Below are 24482 nucleotides of genomic sequence, written 5' to 3'. Positions count from 1 at the left end.
TATGCAAATGAACTCCAGACATATGCACTTTATGTGTCTTCACCTTTCTCTTACATGCATTAAACCATGATGAGTTTACTGAACATCATATATTAAATATGCCAATCAACTTTGGCATATAAACAAATCTGTTTTAATTATTTATCATTTATTTATTTGAGAGAAAGGGGGAGAGAGAGAATGGGCATATCAGGACATCCAGCCACTGCAAATGAACTCCAGATGTATGGTCCACTTTCTGCATCTGGCTTACGTGGGTCCTGTGGAACCAAACCTAGGTCCTTTGGCTTTGCAGGCCAAGTGCCTTAACTGCTAAGCCATCTCTCCAGCCCTGTAAACAAATCTTGAAATAATTTCAAGACTCAAAGAAAACACCCAAGCATATTCTTTTAGTAATTTTATTAGGAAGATTTCCAAAGGGGGTATGAAGAAAATGTAGTTTGATGAGTTTTTCAAAACTCTTAATGGAGATATGTTCACCAATAAACAGAAAACATGAGCAGAACTATCATATACTGGGCAAAGAGTCAGGCTGATCCCAAAAGCAACATGCAACATAAGAGAGAGAACGTAGAGGAAGACAATCTAATCTGCTGAGCAGTGAAAACCACCTCAATGTGAACTCTTTGCAGCCAGCACACAATTCTGTCAAGTCCAAAACCACACCATGGCAAGTTTGGCTGATGGAAGCCAGGAGTCAATAACAGGAGGAAAAGAGTGAATTCCTCAGTGCAAGAAAACTGACTAGTGTTTTGGAGCATACCCCTGGCTGGTACAAGCTATTATTAAAAAATCTTTTTGGTGAGGGAAAGAAATAAATATAAATGGAATGCTACATTTTAAGTGAGCAGACTGTCCCAGGAATGATAAAGGTATTGATTGGTAAAGTAACAAGGGGGTAACTTGAAAACATTATTGGTGTGGGCTCAAAAAAAAAAAAAAAGATAGATTTATTTCAAGGTGTCACAATAGCTATGTCCAGGCATTTAGGCTTAAGGGAAGTAAAATTTTAAAATGATACTTTTTTCCCTAAGGAGAATTTCTTTAAAACCAAACATATTGCTAAATAGCAAAAATATGCTTGGTAATCAATAATTGGCAACAAAATGAGTTTTAAACGCTGTGATATTCTGCCCGAACCAGTCTCAGATACTGCTTAATAACCAAGATGCAAACTAATTTTGTTGTAACAAGCCTAGACCAATTCTATCAAACATGTCCTTGGTTAGAGATCTAGTTTCATTTAACGTTTTGAAAGCTCATTTGACAGCCAATCAAGTCCCTCGTACAGACCGGTTCCTTGTGTAGCACAGGTAGCTTGAACATACCACTGTGAAGAAAGGACAAGAGATACTTGGTTAACAAGATTAAAATACAACCTAAGCCTTTAAACATTCTTAATAAATTAAGTATCTCTGCATAAATGCCCAAGGGTACTACTGAGTAAGCAGTTACCAAAAATGTATAGGAAAATGAAAACTATAAAAAAAAAAATGTCACAAAAGCCAGGTGTGGTGGCACACACATTTTAATCCCATCACTGGGGTGAGGTGGGGGAAGCAGAGTTCAAGGCCACCCTGAGACTACTAGTGAATTCCAGGTCAGCCTGAGCTACAATGAGACCCTACCTTGGAAAATAAAAAAAAATCACAGAAATAAATACAAGGAAATAAGTGATCTTACATCCCACAAACATATTTAAAGACCATGATAGAACTATAAAGATCACTCAATTACCTACCTTTAGAATTTTCTCCTTCTTACCATACCCCATATTAAGAATTACATTGATTTATTCTTTAGATTTAGTCAGTTTTCTCCCATTTAATTTGAAGAAATAACTACAAACTATGCACATTGGTCCTTATGGTTTTTGTGTTCCCATAAAACTAAAATAAAATGTCACTTATTTTACTTTTTGCAGTGCTTAAAGTTTGAGCCAAGGGGCTGACACATGCTACCTTTGCCACTAAGCTACACTCTGAATTGAAAGGGGGAAAATTTCTGGAAGAGTAGGTTTCTTTGATATTCTAGGAACAAACTTTTAAGATAAATTTCACTATTTGTGGTATCATACATTCCAAAAAGTTCCACCTTTTATTTTTATTTATTTTAGGTTTTTCGAGGTAGGGTCTCACTCTAGCTCATGCTGACCTGGAGTTCACTATGTAGTCTCGGGGTAGCTTCAAATTCAGTGATCCTCCTACCTCCGCCTCCCAAGTGCTGGGATTAAAGGTGTGCGCCACCACGCCCAACTAATTTCTACCTTTTAAACAGTATAGAACCTTATCTTCATTACTTGTATGAAATTCAGGTTCGAAACACACACACTCATATACACAAACACACACAGCAATTTTTCTTTATGGAAAGTTTATTTTTATTCTTTTGGTTTTTCAAGGTAAGGTTTCACCACAGGCTGACCTGGAATTCATTATGTAGTCTCAGGGTGGCCTTGAATTTACAGCCATCCTACTACCTCTTCCTCCCGAGTGCTGGGATTAAAGGTGTGCGCCACAGCGCCCAGCTTCATTCTTTTATATTTATTTGGGGAGGGAGTGGGCATGCCAGGGCCTCCAGCCACTGCAAACGAACTCCAGAAGCATTCACCACCTTGTGCATCTGGCATTACTGGGGTATTGGGGAATGGAATTCGGGTCCACAGGCTTTACACACAAGCGCCTTAACCACTGAGCCATCTCTCCAGCCCTTCATTTTTAAAAGTATTTTTATTTACTTGACAGAGAAAGAGGCAGGGCTGGGGGTAGGTAAAGGAGAGAATGGGCATGCCAGGGTCTCTAGCCACTACAAACAAACTCTAGATGCATGTGCCACCTTATGCATCTGGCTTATGTGGGTCGTGGGGAATTGAACCTGGGTCTTTTGGCTTTGCAGGCAAGTGCCTTAACAACTAAGCCATCTCTACAGCCCTCATTCTTTTGTTTTTGAGAGAGAGAAAGAGGCAGAAAAAAGAGAAAATGGGCATGCCAGGGTCTTCAGCAGCTGCAAATACAAACTCCAGACTCGTGCGCCCCCTTGTGCACATTCTTGCATCACTATGCATCTGGCTTACATGGGACCTGGAGATTTGGACATGTGTTCTTAAGGCTTCACAGGCAAGTGCCTTAGCCACTAAGTCATCTCTCTAGCCCTCATTCTTTTTAAAATTGACCAGTATTACTTCACCTTACTTTAATTAAATACCAAACACCTCAATAACCCACAAAGCTGGAGAAAGGCATGTATTTTTATCTTCATAGCATGCAAATTTGTAACCTTTCCAGTTTTTCTTGTTTTAAATCAGCCCTTACAATCGTATTTACCTTGTTAACAAGTTAATGAAAAACTGTTATAAAGTATGTGATACTATGAACTTGTGATCCATCCTTTTTTAAAAGAAAGTATTTTATTTGAGAGACAGAGGGACACAGAGAATGAGCATGCAAGGGCTTCTAGCCACTGCAAACAAACTCTGGACTCATGCTCTACCTTGTGCATCTGGCTTATGTGTGACCTGGGGAATCAATCCTGCATCCTTAGGCTTCACAGGCAAGCACCTTAACTACTAATCCATCTCTCCAGCCCACTATTATTTTTATTCTATGACAATGTCTCATGACTATGATACCATTTTAATGTATGTGTAATGTTTTGCCAATACCACAAGTACTGATAGTAAAATAAGCTATTTATAGTAGGAATAATATTTCTTATAATCTTATATTCAAATTACCTTCCCAATTTATACAATAAAAAAAAATGGGGCATGGTGGAAAACACCTTTAATCACAACACTGAGGAGGCATTGCTGTGAGTTTAAGAACAGCCTGAGACTACATAGTGAATTCCAGGCTCCAGGTCAGCCTGGGCTAGAATAAGACTCTACCTCGGGGGGAAGGAAAAAAAAAAAAAATAGGGCTGGAGAGATGCCTTAGCAGTTAAGGCCATTGCCTGTGAAGCCTAAGGACCCAGGCCCTGGCACACCATTCTCTCCATCTCTATCTGCCTATCACCCTCTCAAATAAATTGTTGATAAATACTGGATGCTTTGTAAGAACACCAAAGTACATGGTTGATGTGGTGGCATGGATGGACAGACGGACGGACAGATGGACAGAAGGGGAGAAAAAGAAAAAGAATGGAAGGGAAAGGAAGATGCCAAAGGATAAAATACTTGCTAAGGTGGGGCTCTAACTCAGTCACAGAGTGATTCCCTAGCATATACAAGACTGAATTCAAACCCTAATACCTCAGTGGAGGGTGGGGGAGAACTTGATATAGAGCTATTTAAAAGACATAAAATTAAATGACAGCTGGGCATGGTAGTACGTTCTACCCAGCACTTGGGAGGCAGAGAGAAGAGGACCACCATGAGTTCAAGGCCACCCTGAGACCTCATAGTGAATTTTAGGTCAGCCTGAGCTATAGTGAGACCCTTCACCTCAAAAAAAAAAAAAGTCAGTAATATTTATATATTCAATTCTCAAAACAGTAGTTTTCCACATCAATATTAAAGATGAAGTCAATAAAAATTAAATTATAGGGCTGGAGGGATGGCTTAACAGTTAAGGAAGGCATTTGCCTGCAAAGTCAAACAACCCAGATTCAATTCCCCAGGAGCCACGTTAGCCAGATGCACAAGGGGGCGCACGCGTCTGGAGTTCATTTGCAGAGGCTGGAAGCCCTGGCGCGCCCATTCTCTCTCTCTCTCCCTCTATCTGTCTTTCTCTCTGTGTCTGTCTCTCTCAAATAAATAAATAAATAAATAAATAAATAAATAAATAAATAAATAAATAAATAAATAAATAAATAAAAATATGGGCTGGAGAGATGGCATAGTGGTTAAGCGCTTGCCTATGAAGCCTAAGGACCCCGGTTCCAGGCTTGATTCCCCAGGACCCACTTAAGCCAGATGCACAAGGTGATGCATGCATTTGGAGTTCATTTGCAGTGGCTGGAGACCCTGGTGTGCCCATTCTCTCTCTCTCTCTCTGCCTCTTTCTCTGTCTGTCACTCTCAAATAAATAAATAAATAACAATAAATAAAAAGAAAATATTTTAAAAAGTTAAATTACATTAAGACTATTTTAAAACCTTTGGCTTAGGGCTGGAGAGATGGTTTAGCAGTTAAGGCACCTGACTGCAAAGCCAAAGGACCTCAGTTCGATTCTCCAGGACCCACGTAAGCCAGGTACACAAGATGGCACGTGTGTTGAGTTTATTTGCAGTGGCTGGAGGCCCTGGCGTGCCCATTTGTTTTCTCTCTCTCTGTCTGCCTTTTTCTCTCTAGCGCTCTCTCAAATAAATAAATAAACAAAATTTTAAAAAAATTTTGGCTTAGCTGGGCATGGTGGCACACACCTTTAGTCCCAGCACTTGGGAGACAAAGGTAAGAGGTTCACTGTGAGTTCGAGGCCACCCTGAGACTACATAGTGAATTCCAGGTCAGCCTGAGCTACATTGAGACCCTACCTCAAAAAGACAAAACACCAACACCACCATTATATATATGTATATATACATACATATGTACGTACATACGTATACACACACACACACACACACACACACATACACACACACACACCCCTTTGGCTTCTTAAATGATACAGTAATAGAAAATGAAGATATCAATGTTTTAAATTGAAATTTAATGCACTATTTGTAGATTTGAAATAAAGCCTAATTTTGCAAGAGAGAAAGAGAAAATATGAATGGGGCACACCAGAGCCTCTAGCCACTGCAGACAAATCCCAGATGCATGTGCCACTTTGTGCATCTAGCTTTACGTGGGTACAGGGAAACTGAACCCATGCCATTAGGCTTTGTAAACAAACACCTTAACCGCTGAGCCATCTCTCCAGCCTAATTTTTAGAGAGGTAAAACTATCTTACCATCTTTTAACAACAAAAAGTCCTTACTATTGTATCTGTTTAAAGGAGATACTTTGAATATTAACTTACTCTAACAAAGAGGAGCAGCATGGCCCCCAGATACTCACTGTTCTGTTCCGAAGAGACTGCAGACCTAGCTTGTCCGTCATCTCGCTGATGGCCATGGCATTGGGCAGATCCTGTTTGTTTGCAAACAGCAGCAGTACTGCATCCTGCAGCTCATCTTCCAGAAGCTGCAGAAAAAGGTGAGCCGTAAGCACCACCAACTGGGAATACAGTGACTCTAATTAATGGCACCAACCACCCTCTTGTTTTGTTTTTTTGTGGCAAGCCCAACAGACTAGCCCCCCTTTTTTTATGCAAGAGAGCCAGAGAAAGAACATTGTGCACTTCCATCACTGTGTGTTTGGTTTACATGGGACCTGGAGAGTCGAACATTTGCAGGCAAATGCCTTAACCACTAAGCCATCTATCTCTTCAGCCCTGTGCTTCTATTTATAGTAAATAAACAAACTTCTGAAACCTCATGTCCTTCACTTTTTAAATCCAGAGCAAATAACAATACTTCTTTAGGGTAAAGCAAAATCATTTTTGATTTCTTGAGACAGATTCTCATTATATAGCCCAGGCTATGCTCCAACTTGAGATCTTCCTTCCTGTGCTTCCCTAGAGCTGATGATCCTAAAACTGTGCCACCAATACATGCAGCCCAGTGGTTTTATTTGCAAGCAGAGCAAGTGGCAGGGAGAGAGCGAATGGGTGTGCCTTGTGCTTCTTCACATGACCTCCAGATGCATGCACCACTTTGTGCATCTGGCTTTACTTGAGTACTGGGGAATCAAACCTGGGTCGTCAGGTTTTGCAAACAAGAACAGCCTTTAACCACTGAGCCATCACTCCAGCCCCCCGCCCCAGCACAGCAGTTTTCAACCAAACATCCTCTATTCCATTAAGGTAAATTCTTGTTTAGCCTTCATGATGACCCAACCAGGGTCAGGATTTCAGGACTGACAAGTACAGGAACTATATCACAGACTGGTATTGTTGGTTCATCTATTTAAAGGACTTTTGTTTGTTTGTTTGTTTGTTTTGAGGTAGTGTCTCATTCTATCTCAGGCTGACCGGAAACTCAATCTGTAGTCTCAGGGTGGCTCATGGCAATCCTCCTACCTCTGCCTCCCAAGTGCTAGGATTAAAGGCATGCACCACAACCAGTGAGGATTTGTTTTTGAACTTTGGTCATTTCCAAGGTGAACCAAGAACAGATAAAGACTAGCAGAACTAACAAATACATTACACAACATGGATGAGTCCTGAAAAGTTATGCTATGTGAAAGAAACTACTCACAAAAGACACAGTGATTTATATGAGTATCTAGAGTAAGTGACTCATAAAGACAGAAAGTCATTCATTAGTGGGTTCATCAGGAGCTGGCAGTGTGGGATGGTAAAGGACTGCGAAGTGACTGGTAATGGTTCCAGGACTTTTTGTTTTGTTTTGTTTTGTTTTGGAGGTAGGGTCTCACTCTAGTCCAGGTTGACCTGGAAATTACTGTATAGTACCAGGCTGGCCTCAAATGCACAGCAATCTTCTGACCTCTGCCTCCCAGCTACTGGGATTAAAAGCATGCACCCCCATGCACGACTGCTATTTTAAATACAGGCTTCTAATGCTATAACTATTTCCCTAAGCACTACTTTAGTGGTATTCCACAAATTGTTACATGCTCTTACTTTATTTTCATTCAGTTCAAAACGCCCTATACTTTCTTTAGAAATTATTTGATGTGGGCTGGAGGGATAGCTTAGAGGTTAAGGTGCTTGCCTGAAAATCCAAAGAACCCAAGTTCAATTCCCCAGGACCCACATAAGCCAGATACACAAGGTGGTTCATACTTCTGGAGTTCATTTTCAGTGGCTGAAGGCCCTGGCATGCTCATTTTCTCTCTCATTCTCTTCCTCTCCCTCTCTTTCTCTCAAATAAAGCAAAAAACTTAATTTTTTTTGGTTTTTTTGAGGTAGGGTCTCACTCTGGTCAAGGCTGACCTAGAATTAACTCTGTCATCTCAGGGTGGCCTTGAACTCAAGGCAATCCTCCTACCTCTGCCTCCCAAGTGCTGGGATTAAAGGCGTGCGCCACCACGCCTGGCAAAAAAACCTTTTTTTAAAATAAAGGAAATTATTTGATGTATGAATTGTTTCCAAAGGTGTTAAATTTCCAAAGATGTGAAGCTTCCAAAAATATTGTTGAGTCATGAACTTAAAATTTTAATACTAGATAGTGGTGATGATTACAAAGCTTTGTATACAAAAATCCAGACTTGTACATCTTCATTAATAAAATTTACAGCTTGTGAATTTTATCTCAAAATAACTTACAACTGTAAAACTGACTATAAATGATGTCACACACCTATAATCCAAGTACTCAGGAGGCAGTGGCAGGAGGATCAGCAGGTCAAGGCTATCCTTTGCAGGAAGGGCTCTTAACTGCTGAACCGATTCTCTAGCCCCCCCCCCTTTCTGGAGGAGGGGGATGTAAGGAAACACTGACCTGTTCACTGAGTACTTGGATTGTAGGTATAAGATAGCACACCTAGTTCAAAAGGGTTTTACAGACTGCACTATAGTCACAGGAGCAATGAGTAAGAAGTATGATTTGATTTCTGTAAATATGAATGTAATTTGAAACCATGACAAGGTTCCTTAACAGAGGAGTTTTAAAAAGATAAATACAGGGCTGGCGAGATGGCTTAGTAGTTAAGGAATTTACCTGCAAAGCCAAAGGATCCTGGTTCAATTCTCCAGGACCCACATAAGCCAGATGCACAAGGGAGCGCATATATCTGGAGTTCATTTGCAGTGGCTGGAGGCCCTGGTGCGCCCATTCTCTCCCTCCCTCTCTACCTCTTTCTCTCTCTCAAATTAAATAAAATGTATTTTTTTAAAAAGATAATACAAGAAAATATTAATTCAATATATGGGAAAGCCAAAATGCCACCCCCTTTTGGTTTTTTGAGGTAGGATCTTACTCTAGCCCAGGCTGACCTGGAATTCACTATATAGTCTCAGGGTGGCCTCAAACTCACGATGGTCTTCCTATCTTTGCCTCCCAAGTACTGGTATTAAATGTGTGTGCCACCGTGCCTGGCTATCTTTTAACCAAGTGACCACTACTTTCAGATCCATCTTTATTGTGGTTGCTACTACAAAACTAAGTAATACCAAGCAGAAAAAAGTTGAGAAGAAGGTATTTGAACAGGATTCTCAGAGGGAAAAAAGCTACAAAACTAAGTTTTCTATTTGTAAAAGAGGATTGCTGGATGTAGGGGCACATGCCTTTAATCCCAGCATTTGGGAGGCTGAGGTAGAAGGATCACTATTGAGTTGGAGGCCAGCCTGGGCTAAAGCAAGATCCTACCTTAAAAAACAAAAACAAAGGTGGGCATGGTAGCACTAGTCTTTAATCCCAGCACTCCAGAGGCAGAGGTAGGAGGATCACTGTGAGTTCAAGGCCACCCTGAGAATTTCAGGTCAGCCTAAGCTAGAGTGAGACCCTACCTGGAGGGGGGGGGGGGGAGGTGGGAGGAACACCTGGTATAACAAACACTAACAATGCCATTATTCCTCAATTAGCCCATCTTTGGAATAAACAAGTATACACTCACCATTTTCTGCAGTACATCTGCTCCTTCCTGGATTCGTTCCCGGTCGTTGCTATCCACCACAAAAATAAGGCCCTGGGGAAGAAGTCTTTCAATCAATCATAACAGTTAAACTTACAAGAGCCATACTAAACATAAAACTACTAACAAATCAGTGGGGAGTATTATACAGTGAGTAGACAATGTTTCCTTTTTAAAGCCAAAATAAAACTCAGGCCTCGAATACTGAAAACTGGTTGGGACACTATTTCAATTTTAACATGTGACTGTTATTTCAAATACAAATAAACAAGTCCAACCACTAAGTATTTTTTCTCAACGAAACTAAAAAAAAAAAAAAATTGTTATCCCTTTCTCCCAGGTAAATAAAAGTAGCACAACAATCACAGGACTAGCAGAGTAACTCCTGACATGCAGGCATTGGGTTTGATCTTCTGTACTACATAAACCAGGCATAGCAGTGCAGCGTGATCCCAGCAGCTGAAGGTGGAGGCAGAAGCTCAGAGTTTTTACCATTGGTTATACAGGGAACTGGAGGCCAGCCTAGCATACATGAGAGACTATCTCAGGAAAAGAAGGGAGGAGGGAAAGAAGGAGAGAAAGGGAGAGAGAGAAAACCAAAAACAAAACAACAAAACACCCTTGAACTATGTGAGTATTTTCAGTAACAGATATGAATAAGTGTAAAAACCCAGAGAGATGAGAGTGTGCTGATTTCTATCAATTGTCAACTTGACAGGACCTAGAATCACCTGGAGGACTGACTAGATAGGATGTACTTCAATAATTTCTTATATACATCATCATGGAAATAAAAAGGACCTTGTTTGTTTTTGTTTTTATTTTTAAACAGGGTCTCCCTATCTTGTCTCTGCCTCCCAATAACTGAGATTACAGGTGCATGCCACTACACACAGCTACAACTCCCCCATCTTGAAATCATTCTAAATTTCAGTTTCCTCACTTAAAATAGATCTAGAAAGTCATCATGTCCATGATCCCAGCATGCAGGAAGGTTGAGGCAAACATATTGGATGTCTGAGGCCATCCTGCACTGCCAATGGAGTGAGAAAGGGCAAAAGAGGATAAATGCCTGCCATTTGTAATGTACCCTTCACAGATCCAGTCTTAAAAGAAGAGTGATTTAGAATAGTTGCCCCCTCCCCAGAAGAAATTTTGCCCCTAGGAAACTGCAAGTAGGTAATCACTATGGTTGTCACACGGGGATGAGAAGAGCTGCTACTGACAGCCAGTGCAGAGGACAGGGTGCTGTTACACACCCAACAGGAGGGACTTCCCCACAGCCAGCCAAGAGAATGTCCACAGAGCAGCTTCGAGATCCCCACCTATGTCAATTACCATGGAGAACTTGGTAGAAATGCAGTATCTCAGGAGCCATGCCCTACTAAATCCATCTGTATTGCTAACAAATGCCTGGGTGGATTCATAGACACATGAAAGTTTCAGAAACACTCTGGCTGGCTTGGCTTGCACACCCAGTGTCTATTTCAAGTGGTTCTGTATGACTGTAACTTTGGGATTTTCAAAGCTCCTCAGGTGATTCTAATGTGCAGCCAAATTTGACAGCTCCTTATCTACAGGATCAGTAAGGTCTCTTTCCTGCCAATATATCCCAAATATACACAGATATCTTACAAGTATATACAACAGATTCAACCCTGTTTTCAATAAACATTTACCTGGACTAAATAAAGTTCTGTCACTGTTTTAGATACACTGTAAGTTACTATGACAGAAAGTTACACATACCTAAATCTCTAAAGAGTAAAACCAAAGGACCTACTAATGACATACCTAATTCATTCTTTTTTGTTTGTTTGGTTTTGCAAGGAGGGTCTCACTCTAGCCCAGGCTGATCTGGAATTCACTTTGTAGTCTCAGCCCTTGAACTCATGGTGATCCTTCCTACTTTTGCCACACATCCCAGCCCACATCATCTTCCAAAATCTCACTGGGATGGCTATTTAAATTTCAAAAGCCCAAAATAAAGAGTCCACTAGAGAACTTGAGAAGAATGCAAACTCACAATGAACACCAACATTATCAAGTCAATAGTCCAGGAAAACCATAGTTACATTTAAAAAAAAAAAAAAAAAAAGGCCACCCTGAAACTACATAGCGAATTTCAGGTCAGCCTGGGCTAGTGTGAGACCCTACCTCGAAAAATAAAAAAGAAGGGCAGGAGGCTGGAGATGGCTTAGCAGTTAAGCGCTTGCCTGTGAAGCCTAACGACCCCAGTTCAAGGCTCGATTCCCCAGGACCCACTTAAGCCAGATGCACAAGGGGCACACACATCTGGAGTTCGTTTGCAGTGGCTCTCCCATTCTCTCTCTCTCTCTGTCACTCTCAAATAAATTTAAAATAAAAAAGGAGGATGAGTTCAAGGCTACTATGAGACTACAGAGTGAATTCCAGGTCAGCCTGGGCTAGAGCAAGACCCTACTGTGAGGGAGAGGGATTATGTTTTGGGACTGGAGAGATGGCTTAGCAATTATGGTGTTTGCCTATCAGGCTTAAGGACCCAAGTTTGATTCGCCAGGACCCACAAGCCAGATGCACAAGGGGGTGCATGCATCTGCAGTTTGTTTGCAGTGGTTGAAGGTCCTGGCATGCCCATTCTCCCTCTCTCAAATAAATTAATAAATATGTAAAAAGAAAAATTTTTAACAAAACCCACATAGGCCAGGTGTGGTGGTGCATGCCTTTAACTTTAATACCAACACTCAGGAGGCAGAGACAGGAGGATCGCAATGAGTTCAAGGCCACCCTGAGAGTATATAATGAATTCCAGATCAGCCAGAGCTAGAGCGAGACCCTTCCTTGAAAAACTTAAAAAACAAAACAAAACAAAACAAAAAAAAAGCATAGCATTCCTTTACCTGGGTATTCTGGAAGTAATGCCTCCAGAGAGGCCTGATTTTATCTTGACCACCAACATCCCATACTGTGAAACAAATGTTCTTATATTCTACTGTTTCCACATTAAAACCTGTAAGAAGAAACAACAATGAGTACTGCATGTACAATAAAGCATCAAAACCATTTAATTCCTTTATTGTGACTTCTCCTGGAATAACTTTTCAAAGCCTTAATAATATCACTTCCAAGATGAACATGCAAATTCTAATTGTTTTTAGTCTTTGCGATAAGCAGTCATCTATAAATTTTCTTACCAATGGTAGGAATGGTGGTGACTATTTCCCCTAACTTCAGTTTATACAGAATTGTTGTCTTGCCAGCAGCGTCCAATCCAACTGGAAAAAGACATTAAAGACTTAGAATCTCTATCAAAGGCACACAAATAGATAATTTAACAATTTATAGCTTCAAAGTAAAAATTGACTGTTCAAGGCACAAAAGGAATTGAAAATGAAATTATCTCATTTCTGATTCCCAAAATCAATACTTCCTACACAAAGCCTTTCCATTTTTCCTTTAGATACAAAACAGCATAAATATTGAAAGACTGACTAAGCCCTAAGCTATGGATTTGCCACAAACTAGCTGAGTGCTTTTTTTTTTCCTGAAGGGGGGGGGATACATAAGACAAACACTACCAGTGAACTATATTCCCAATATCTGAGTGCTTTCAAACATATCACTATAGGACACAAAGCCATGAGAAACTGACCTTAAAACAAAGGGACTGGGAGGCTGGGAAGACAACTCAGTGATTAAAGGCAATGCCTTCAAGCCTGTTGGCTCTAGTTCAATACCCCAACACTCATATAATGCTGAACACAAAGTAGCACATGCATCTGTAATCTCGACACATATATGGCAATAGGAGGCAAAGCCAGAGTACCCAAGGGTCAGCTAGTCTGGTGCACATGCAGCCAAAAAACAAAGACCCTGTCTCAAGAAAGGTGCAAAGAAAAGACAAACCCCAAGCTTTTCCTGAATACTACCATACACATACACATACACACACACACACACACACACACACACACACACACACACACAGTTAAAAAACAAAACTAAAGGGCTGGAGAGATGGCTCAGCAGTTAAGATGCTTGCCTGCAAGGCCTAATGCCCAGATTTGATTTCCCAGTATCCATGTAATGCCAGATGCACAAAGTGGCAAGCACATGCATCTGGGGTTTTATTTGAAGTGGCTGGATGCCCTGGTGTGCCCATTCTTTCTCTGTCTCTCTCTGCTTACAAATAAATAAATAACAGCTGAGTATGGTGGCACACGCCTTTAACCCCAGCACTAGGGAGGTAGAAGTAGGAGGATCACTGAAGCCACCCTGAGAGTACATAGTGAATTCCAGGTCAGCCTGGGCTACAGAAAGAGAGACCCTACCTCAAAAAAAAAAAAAAAAAAAATTAAAGTTAAAAAAAAAACATGATAAAGGGATTGGAGCTGAGCATGCTGGCACACCCCTTTCATCCCAGCAGTCAAGAGGCTGAGGTAAGAGAATCACTGTGAGTTTGAGACCAATCTGACACTAAATAGTGAATTACAGGCCAGCCTAGGCTACAGTGAGACCCTACCTGGAAAAACTAAAAATAAATAAATAAATAAATAAAATAAGGAGCCAGGTGTGGTGGCGCACACCTTTAATCCCAGCACTCAGGAGGAAGAGGTAGGAGGATCACCATGAGTTCGAGGCCACCTGAGACTACATAGTGAAAAAAAAGAATTGGATCAGACAGATGATCTAAAATCTCAAAGCCATGGTGGCAGAAGTAGGAAGATCATTGTGAGTTCAAGGCCAACCTGAGACTAGAAAGAATTCCATGTCAGCCTAGGCTAGAAAAAAAAAAAAAACCTTAAATAAAACAAACAAATATATTAATGAATAAATCTCTACCAAGTAAAGTTCTGTTTTAAATTTTTTTTGATAAAACTTTTTAAAAACATTTATATTTATTTTGATGAAGCCAGGCATGGTGGCACACACCTTTAATCCCAGCACTCGGGAGACAGAGGTAGAAGGATCAATGTGAGTTTGAGGCCAGCCTGAGACTACATAGTTAATTCCAGGTCAGTCTGAACTAGAGTGAGACCCTACCTGGGGGGGGGGAGGGGGAATATATTTATTTTGAGAGAGAGAGAAAAAGGTAGGCAGACAGAGAAGAGAATGGGTGTGCCAGGTCCTCCAGCTGCTGTAAATGAACTCCAGACATGTACGCCCCCTGTGCTGCTTCTGGCTTTTGTGTGTGGGTCCTGGGGAATTGAAACTGGGTCATTGGCTTTGAAGGCCAACACCTTAGCTACTAACCCATCTCTTCAGCCCTAATTTGTTTTTTGTTTTTTGTATTTATTTGCAAGCAGAGAGAGAGAATGGGCAGGACCTCTTGCCACTACAAACAAACTCCAGATGAACATGCCACGTTGGCCATATGGCTGTCAGGGTTTGCAAACAAGCTCCTTTAACCTCTGAGCCATCTCTCCAGGCCTTGAGTACCATAATTTTTTGTTTGGTTTTTGAGGTAGGGTCTCGCTCTAGCCTAGGCTGTCCTGGAATTCACTACATAGTCTCAAGCTGCCCTCAAACTCATGGCGATCCTCCAGTGCTTGGATCAAAGGTGTGCACCACCACACCCAGCCTCTTAGAGTACCACAATTTTTAAAAACACAAATAAGGTATAGGAATACCTAAAAGGAAATGAATCCTTTTTCTTTCCTCTCTTCCTTCCAGTTTGGCTTCCAACTGGCTAGGTAGTTGAGAATGACCTTGAACTCCTGAGCCTCCAGCTTCTACTTCCCTCAAAGCTAGCCTTGTTACAGACCTGCACTACCGTGGCCCAGGACTTTTGTGTGCTGGGGATAGAAGCATCCCAGCTCCAAAAGTAAATCCTCCTTTAATATGACCACTGCAAATTTTGAGTAAAAGATAAAAAAAAAAAATTTGCCAGACATGGTGGCACACACTTTTAATCTCAGCACTCAGGAGGTAGAGGTAGGAGGATCAATGTGAGTTTAAGGCCAATTTAGGACTACAGTGAATTCCAGGTCAGTCTGGGCTAGTGTGTGACCCTACCTCAGAAAAAAAAAATATTTGAAAGAATGGGCACACCAGGGCCTCCTGCCACTGCATAAGAAATTCAGACACATTGTGCATCTGGCCTTACATGGGTACTAGAGAATCAAACCTGAGTAGGAGGCTTGGCACGAGAAAGCACCCCCAACCACTGAGCCATCCCTGCAGCTCAAAAGCTTATAATACTAAGGGGAAACACAAAACTATGTCTTACTCCCTTTATGATAATAAATGAAGGTAAGATTAATTGTGCCCTGCCTAAATCCATTTCAACATCAAACATCAGAACTAAGAACCAAAGTTTTACTGATTTGTGGTCCATCATATTCTTCAAGTAAATTTTGTGTGTTGGGGGGAGGGGAGTTCTAAGACATAGTCTCATGCAGCCCAGGCTAGCTTTCAACTCCTAATCCTCCCATTTCCACATTCTCTCAGCTAAGGTAACAGGCCTGTACTAACAAACCTTGCTAGAAATGTCTTAATTCTTGAAATAATTTAAATTCAATCCCCAGTACCCATGTAAAAATGTCAGACAAGGTGGTGAGGCACAGAGACAGAATCCCTGGGGCTCATTAGCCAACTAATCTAATTGGTAAAGCTCTAGGTTAACAATGAGAGACCCTGCCTCTAAAAAGGTGGATGGGGGCTGGAGAGATGGCTCAATGGTAATGACCTGGGGTTAGATTCCCCAATAACCACCAAAAGCCAGATGCACAAAGTGGCATATGTATCTGGAGTTTGTTTGCAGCAGCTAGGGGTTCTTGTGGGCCCATTCTCTCCCTTTGTCTTTTTGTGCGTCCGTGTGTGTCTGTCTGTCTGTCTCTCTCTCCCTCTCCCTCTCCCCCTCCCTCCCTCTCTCTCTCTCTCTCTCTCTCCCTCCCTCCCTCTCGCTCTCTCTCTCTGCTTGCAAGCGAATAAATACAAAAAATAAAAATAAACCGGGCATGGTGGCATGTGCCTTTAATCCCAGCACTTGGGAGGCAGATGTAGGAGGATTGCCATGAGTTCGAAGTCACCCTGAGACTCCACAGTGATTTCAGGTCAGCCTGGGCTAGAGTGAGACCCTATCTCGAAAAAAATAAAATAAATAAAATAGAACCAGGTGTGATGGGGCATGCCTTTAATCCCAGCACTTGGAAGACTGGGGTATGAGGATCACACAAGTTCAAGGCTATCTTGAGACTACATAGTAAATTCCAGGTCCGCTTGGGCTGGAGCTCAACCCTAACTCAAAAGGCCAAAATAAACAAACAAATAAAATAAGGCCAGACATGGTGGCGTATACTTTTAATCCTAGCACTTAGGAGGCAGAGTATGAGAACTGCCATGAGTTCGAGGTCACCCTGAGACTACAGAGTGAATTCCAGGTCAGCTTGGGCTAGAGTGAGACCCTACCGTGAAAAACCAAAAGAAAAAAAAATTATTTGAGGCTGACAAATAGAAATATGCTCATTAGGGGAGGGTGGAATCTACATTAAAAGGTAGGCCTACCCGAGCATGCCACGCCTTTAATCCCAGCACTGAGGAGGCAGAGGATCCCTGTGAATTCAAGGCCACCTCGACACTCCATAGTGAATTTCAGGTCAGCCTGAGCTAGAGTGAGACCCTAACTCCACAAAACAAAAGAAAAAGATAGGCCTCTTGGGGAGAGGACAGTAAATATGTAAGTAGAGGAGTGGAATACTGTAGGTGAAAGGGTTTAAAAGTGGCATTGGGGGGGGGGAGAAGTAAGAGAAGTGTTAACCAAAGCTAAAGACATCATGGAAATCCAATAGGGAAATCCTTCTTTGTTAGCTAATTAACCAAAAGTCCATCTTATCACTGGCCAAAATATGGACCTTCCAAATGCAGGGCTACTGCTTTCTAACTCTACCTATGAAACCCTTAGTAAGGTGTAAATCAATCTTTGAATTTAGTACCATTCACATAGGTAATTTCTCCTTATTAAGTCAGTGATATTATTGCATCATTTCTGTAGATCAGTAGTCCAGAAGATGTCTATTTTTTAATTTTAATTTGAATTTTTATTTACTTATCTGACAAAGAAAGAGGGTGAGAAAGACAGAGAGACAGAAAGAGAGAAGGGGCACTCCACGGCTTCCAGCCACTGCAAATGAACTCCAGACACGTGCAACCAACCCTTGTGCATCTGGCTAACGTGGGTCCTCGGGAATCGAGCCTCAAACCAGGGTCCTTAGGCTTCATAGCCAAGCGTTTAACCGCTAAGCCATCTCTCCAGCCCAGGTGTCTATTTTTTATTTACTGGGTTTTTAAAAATATTTTTATTCATTTACTTGACAGAGAATGGCACACCAGGGCCTCTTGCTGCAAACAAAGAGGACATTTTGAACATCTGGCTTTACACTGGTACTGGGGAATCTGGCTTTGCAAAAGCAACCACCTTCAACTGATGAGCCATCTCTCCAACCCTATTTATCAGTTTTTTTGAGACAGTCTCGCTATGTATCCCAGGCTGGCCTCAGACCCGAGATGCTTCTGAGTCAGCTTCTTCAGAGCTGGAACTACAGACATGTACCAACACACCAGACTTGGCTTTATTTTATTTTATTTATTTAGGTTTTTCAAGGTAGGGTCTCACTCCAGCCCAGGCTGACCTGGAATTCGCTGTGGAGTCTCAGGGTGGCCTCGAACTCATGGAGATCCTCCTACCTCTGCCTCCCAAGTGCTGGGATTAAACACATGCGTCACCATGCCCAACTTCTTAAAATATTTTTTATTTATTTGAGAGAGAGAATGAGGCAGAGGAAGAGAGAGAAAGAACAGGTGTACCAGGGCCTCCAGCCACAACAAATTCCAGATGCATGTGCCACCTTGTACATCTGGCCTACGTGGGTCCTGGGGAATCGAACCTAGATCCTTTGGCTTTGCAGGCGAGTGCCTTAACCACCAAGCCATCTCTCCAACCCTTGGCTTTATTTTTAATTACTGTTAACTACCAGCTATATCTTCTAACACATTTCAAATTATTTTCGGAAGAATAGCTAATGCAAAAATTAAGTTTACATTTCTCTTAACACGCTTCAAAACAGTAATAAAAATAGGGACTGGGCTGGAGAGATGGCTTAGCGGTTAAGCGCTTGCCTGTGAAGCCTAAGGACCCCGGTTCGAGGCTCGGTTCCCCAGGTCCCACGTTAGCCAGATGCACAAGGGGGCGCACACGTCTGGAGTTCGTTTGCAAGAGGCTGGAAGCCCTGGCACTTCCATTCTCTCTCTGTCCCTCTATCTGTCTTTCTCTCTGTGTCTGTCGCTCTCAAATAAATAAAAATTAAAAAAAAAAAAATAGGGACTGATGAGATGGGTCAATGGTTAAAGGTGCTCGGCACTTAAGCTTAAGGACTACTCTAACTGGAGACCTCCAAATTCACCTTCCCAAAACCCAAGTAAAACACTGGGCATGGTCACATATATCTATAACCCCAATCTACAGGTGCAGAAAGGAGAGACTAGCTGGGGCTTACCAATGCACAGCAGCTGGGTTGAGGAAAAGACCCCCCCCCCCATCTCAAATATGCAATAGAGAACAACCCTGAGCAGTAAGAGGACACCAAACCTTCTCTGGCCTCTATATGCACATGCATGGGGTATGTGAATGTGCACACATATGTGCAAATTCCACACCACACATATATTATCTACACACATGCACACAAACAGTAAAGCCTTAAGCTTGTGATGTAGCTCAGTGATAGTGCACATGCTTAGCACTCAGGACACCCTGGGTTCAACCCCTAGCAAAAACTCAATAAAGGCCGGGCGTGGTGATGCACGCCTTTAATCCCAGCACTTGGGAGGCAGAGGTAGGAGGATTGCCATGAGTTCAAGGCCACCCTGAGATGACAGAGTTAATTCTAGGTCAGCCTGGACCAGAGTGAGACCCTACCTCGAAAAACCAAAAAAAAAAAAAAACCCTCAATAAAGAGCGATTAAATCAAGAAAGCATGATCAAGCTGGGTGTGGTGGTGCACGCCTTTAATCCCAGCACTTGGGAGGCAGAGGTAGGAGGATCAGCATGAGTTCGAGGTCACCCTGAGACTACATAGTTAATTCTAGGTCAGCTTGGACCAGAGTGAGACCCTACCTTGAAAAACCAAAAAAAAAAAGGAAAAAGAAGAAGCATGATCTTTTTAGGAAGCCATAAATTTTATTTGAACCTGATAAAGGAAATAGAAGCCCACTAATGAACTATGTAGGAAAAAAAAATCATTCACGGCTAGGGATGCAGCTCAGTGACAGACCACTTACTTGGCTAGCATGCACAACATCCTGGGTTCCAACACCAGCACCACAAAGCAATCCTGTCCTTCAATATTCATCCCAATCCCAAAGTGCAGGAATTAAGTAATCTTAAAGTGATCTATTATTTGGGTCGTCAATCACTTATGAGGCCTCAAAGAAAAACAAGAATTACCAAACTTCTAAATCACTTCATTCTCTGTTGTTGCACATATCCTCAAGCTTATACTTCCTCTGATGAGTTACCATACAGGTTGACTTTGTGACTAGAGTGCTTTTAACCACCTAAAACTGATTCTCCCAAAATTAAGAGTGTAAAATAAGACCACCAAACCTGGGGCTGGGGAGATGGCTCAGTGGTTAAAGGTGCTTGCTTGGAAAACCTGTGGACTAAGGTTCAATTCCCCAGTATCCACACAAAGCCAGATACAAAAATGCTGCATGCTTCTAGTATTTTGTTTACAGCAGCAAGAGACCCTACTGTGTCCACACACACATGCAATTTATTATTTTTGTTTATTTTTATTTATTTATTTGACAGCGTCTACAGACAGAGAGAGAAAGAATGGGCGCGCCAGGGCCTCCAGCCATTGCAAATGAACACCAGATGCGTGCGCCCCCTTGTGCATCTGACTAACGTGGGTCCTGGGGAATAGAACCTCGAACCGGGGTCCTTAGGCTTCAGAGGCAAGTGCTTAACCACTAAGCCATCTCTCCAGTCCCACACATGCAATTTAATAAATCCCCCATAAATAAATTTTTTAGAGCTGGTGAAATGGCTTAGTGGTTAAGGTGTTTGCTTGCAAAGCCTACGGACCCTGTTATGATTCCCCAGGACCCACGTAAGCCAGATGCACAAAAGGGGGTGCATGTGTCTGGAGTTCATTTGCAGTGGCTAAAGGCCCTGGCACCCATTCTCTCTATCTGCATCTCTTTCTCTCTCTCAAATAAATAAATAAAATATTTTTAATAAATAAAATTTTTAAAAAAGAACAGCACGGCTAGAGAGAGATGGCTTAGCGGTTAAGGCACTTGCCTACAAAGCCAAAGGACCCAGGTTCAATTCTCCAGGACCCAAATAAACCAGATGCAATGGTGGCGCATGTATTTGGATGGAGTTCATTTGCAGCGGCTGGAGGCCTTGTCCTGCCCAATCTCTCTTTCTGTATCTGCCTCTTTGTCTCTCAAACAAATAAATGTAAATAAATGACTTTCAGAAAAAGAACACCAGCAGGGCGTGGTGGCGCATGCCAGCATTTGGGAGGCAGGCAGAGGTAGGAGAATTGCCGTGAGTTCAAGGCCACCCTGAGACTCCATAGTGAATACCAGGTCAGCCTGGGCTGGAGTAAGACCCTACCTCAAAAAAAACAAACAAACAAACAAAAAAAGAACACCAAACCTGAGTGATAAAACACTTAACATGACCTCATCCCTTACACACATGAAGATAAATGCTTATATGTTTTCTCCCAATCATATTTGGGAATGTCAGGAAAGTTTCTCAGGGAAAGCACTTAAAGCATCTACCCTTCTCCCCGGATCACTTTAGCCATCACAAGACTAGGGAGATGATAGCCGGGCGTGGTGGCACACACCTTTAATGCCAGCACTCAGGAGGAGGATCACCATGAGTTCAAGGCCACCCTGAGACTACATAGCTAATTCCTGGTAGGGTGAAACCCTACCTCAAAAAAAAATTTAAAAAGACTATGGAGATGAAAGATAACCATCAATTTACAAGAAAATTTAAGTAAAAGGCTATCATATGTTTTTTCAGGAACACATTCGTGTATGGGTTCATCGCTAAGGTTGGAATTCACTCATCACTGTCCAAAGTCCTCCTTTTGACTTCAGATCTTTTCATATACTGCCACATTTCAACCACTTAGAGCTCAAATATCATGCCTGCCCTCCTCATTCTGTCCTCTTCATAAAGGAAATCGGAGATTTTAAAGGAGAAAGCATTTTGGCTTATCTTTGTGAATATGAATCATGACAAATTTCATGAATTGTACAGAAGCTGAATTAACAAGAAAGTGAAACAACCAAAGGGAGTACAGACACTCTGCAGAAGCTTGCTTTTGAAACTTCTGAGTGAAGCTCAAAATAAACTCTCCCCCTTCTTTAAAAAAACAAGCTCACACACCAACTGTCAGTGTGGCATGTTAAACGAGCGCCTTTTTCCGCATTAGTCAGGTCTGTAGAACTCAGTTGTGAGGTATAGAACACAGAACAAAAGGGCGGAGATCGCTTAGACTGGCCCAAGAGATAGTCTCAGCTGGGCAATCAAATAGGCAACTGAGGCAGTTTTTGAGACTACCCTGAAATCAAGCACTGTAGTGCTTCAGACCTATGCAGTTCTTAAAACTGTGTTTCTAAAAGGTTGGGGAAGCCAGCTGGGCAAAAATTAGTGTGGGAGAAAAAAGGAAAGGTAACAAACCAAACGTGTTCAAGAGTTCTTAGAAGTAGCTGGGAGACATGAAATAAAACTGAATTTTCACGGTAGAAGCTTATTAATAATGGTAAGGGTGGGGTGAAGGAGGCAAAGTTGAGCCGGAACGGGCGCAGGAGGACTCCGGACTTTTCAAAAAGCTCGGGCGCTCCCCTGGGCCACTGCCCCGAGGCTGGCCACTTCCTGCGCTCACACAGCAGCCGTGTGTGCACAGGGCGGACGCGGAGGAAAAGGGGGAGGAAGGAGGCAGGAGTAGCTCTGCCCCTCTCCCTCCTGCACCCCCGATCGCTGCCCATAGCCGGGGAAGGGGGGCGGGAAGAGCCGATCCCCGTCGAGAGCCGGGCGCTGGTGTCGCCGCCGCCCCACCATCAGCACCGAGAACAAGGGGGAGCCCTGCCCTGCCCGGTGCTCCTCCCCGCGGCTCCGGGAGGCTCATCGGCAGTCCCCAGCTCCCATTGTTCCCCCAAAGGTTTCGGCTTCCTTCCCCGCCCCCCACGACCACGGCCACGGCGCGAGGGCCAAGGCCCCCGACTCACCCATCAGGATGCGCATCTGCTTCTTGCCGAAGAGGCGAGAGAATAGCGAAGAGATGGTGAGGCCCATGGCGGCGGCGGTCGCGAAAGACGAGACTGGGGGTCCGGGGCGTCGTCGGGCCTCCTCCTCTGTTCGTTCACGCTTTTTCCCCCCCCTTTTCCTCCCCTCCCTTTAGGCAACGCGGGGCGGCACGGACCGCTCGAGGCCGGCGAAGTCCCCCGGGGCACGACTTCACGGACAACGAGCTGCCCGGCGACTGTGGCGGACGACTCCGGCTCCCCTGGAGCTAAGTGTTCCGCTGTGTGTGTGCCACGTCACACGAAGGCCGCGGACACTGGCGGCGGCCCGCCCGCTCCAACGCGGACAGAATCGCGTCACCACCGCCCCACCCCCTTTTCCTCTCGCGCTTCCGTCGGGCCGGCGCCTATTGCGCCTGCGCAGACCGGCCGCCCCACCTTGCGTTTCCTCCGGTTGATGCCTACTGCGCCTGCTATGCTAGACGGTCGGCCATGCTGCACGTCACCAACCGGATGTGGGGCAGGACCAAGGCGGTTGGCACATGCGTAGTAGGAGACGAGAGAGGTCCCATCATGCTCCGCTTTGTCCCTGCCTATCAGGCTCTGTGCGAGGAGCTTCCGCCTGTGTGTTGGCGTCTCTTGCTTCCCGGAAAGCGAGCTGGACGACGTGGTTTAGGTTAGGTTAGAGGGACCGTGGTTCTTTCTGCTTTGGGGTGTTTTCCCTCCCCATACCCCACAAGTTTTCACGCTTCTCGCACGCGACTGGAAGTAGACCATCATGAAGACGCAGAGAACTGGATCCTACCTTCCCTGGAAATAAGTAGTTAGGGAGAAGCCTGGGCGGCCAAGGGCAAGGCCGCAGAGGGCAGCTGACACTGAAGACTGCTGGTTATGTAAAGGCTACAGAACCCCAAGACTCTCTCTCGGGTGTGGAACCCAGGACCTCGAGCATGCTAGGCCGCGTTTTGCCATTGAGCTGCACCTTCCTGCTTCCTCTAAGGTTGTCCAGGCTGGCTTCGAACTTGACATCCTCCTACCTCGGCCTTCGGGGTGTCTGAGCGTGTACATCCACGCCCGGCTTTCCTATCCTATAAGCATGAAGTATTTCATCCTGACATTGAGAGAGGCAGCCGCCTTGCTTTAAAAGAGTTCCTGATCTTTTTTATCGTTTCACTGCTTACAAAATAAAGTATAGCCGGGCGTGGTGGCACATACCTTTAATCCCAGCACACAGGAGACAGAGGTGGGAGGCTCACTGTGAGTTCGAGGCCACCCTGAAAGTACATAATGAATTCCAGGTCAGCCTAGGTTAGAGCGAGACCCTGCCTCAAAAAAAAAGTATGAACTGTAAAAGTGAAAACAGATTTCCTGAGAATTTCAACCACCTCTCATATGCTTCCCCAACCACACAGTTGCTGAAGTTTACCATTCCTTGTGCCTCACCCCAACTCTTTCCCTTGGAAAGTTCTTTGGGTTTTAGTATGGATTCCCCCAACCCACACACACACTCAAAGGTCTTGCTCTAGCCCAGGCTGACCTGGAATTCACTATACAGTCTCAGGGTGACCTTGAACTCACAAGGATCCTCCAACCTCTGTCTCCCAAGTCCTGGGATTGAAGGCATGTGACACACCATGCCAGGCTTGTGGT

The 24482-nt window shown here is 43.4% G+C and overlaps 1 protein-coding gene across 1 annotated transcript; it reads right to left on the bottom strand.

Annotated features, from left to right (window-relative positions):
- Positions 1–384: 384 nt before the first annotated feature.
- Positions 385–23167, bottom strand: Arf4 (ADP ribosylation factor 4). The gene is made up of 6 exons (XM_004661309.2): positions 22818–23167; positions 12755–12835; positions 12461–12570; positions 9564–9635; positions 6003–6128; positions 385–1330 (listed from the first exon to the last, which is right to left on the bottom strand). Exons 1-6 carry the CDS (start codon positions 22882–22884, stop codon positions 1244–1246), a joined length of 543 nt encoding a protein of 180 aa, XP_004661366.1. The 5' UTR covers positions 22885–23167; the 3' UTR covers positions 385–1243.
- Between the last annotated feature and the right edge of the window lie 1315 nt (positions 23168–24482).

This window comes from Jaculus jaculus, chromosome 16 (assembly GCF_020740685.1).
Source record: "Jaculus jaculus isolate mJacJac1 chromosome 16, mJacJac1.mat.Y.cur, whole genome shotgun sequence".
Lineage (NCBI taxonomy): Eukaryota > Metazoa > Chordata > Mammalia > Rodentia > Dipodidae > Jaculus > Jaculus jaculus.
This window is presented reverse-complemented; position numbering and strand designations above follow the sequence as displayed.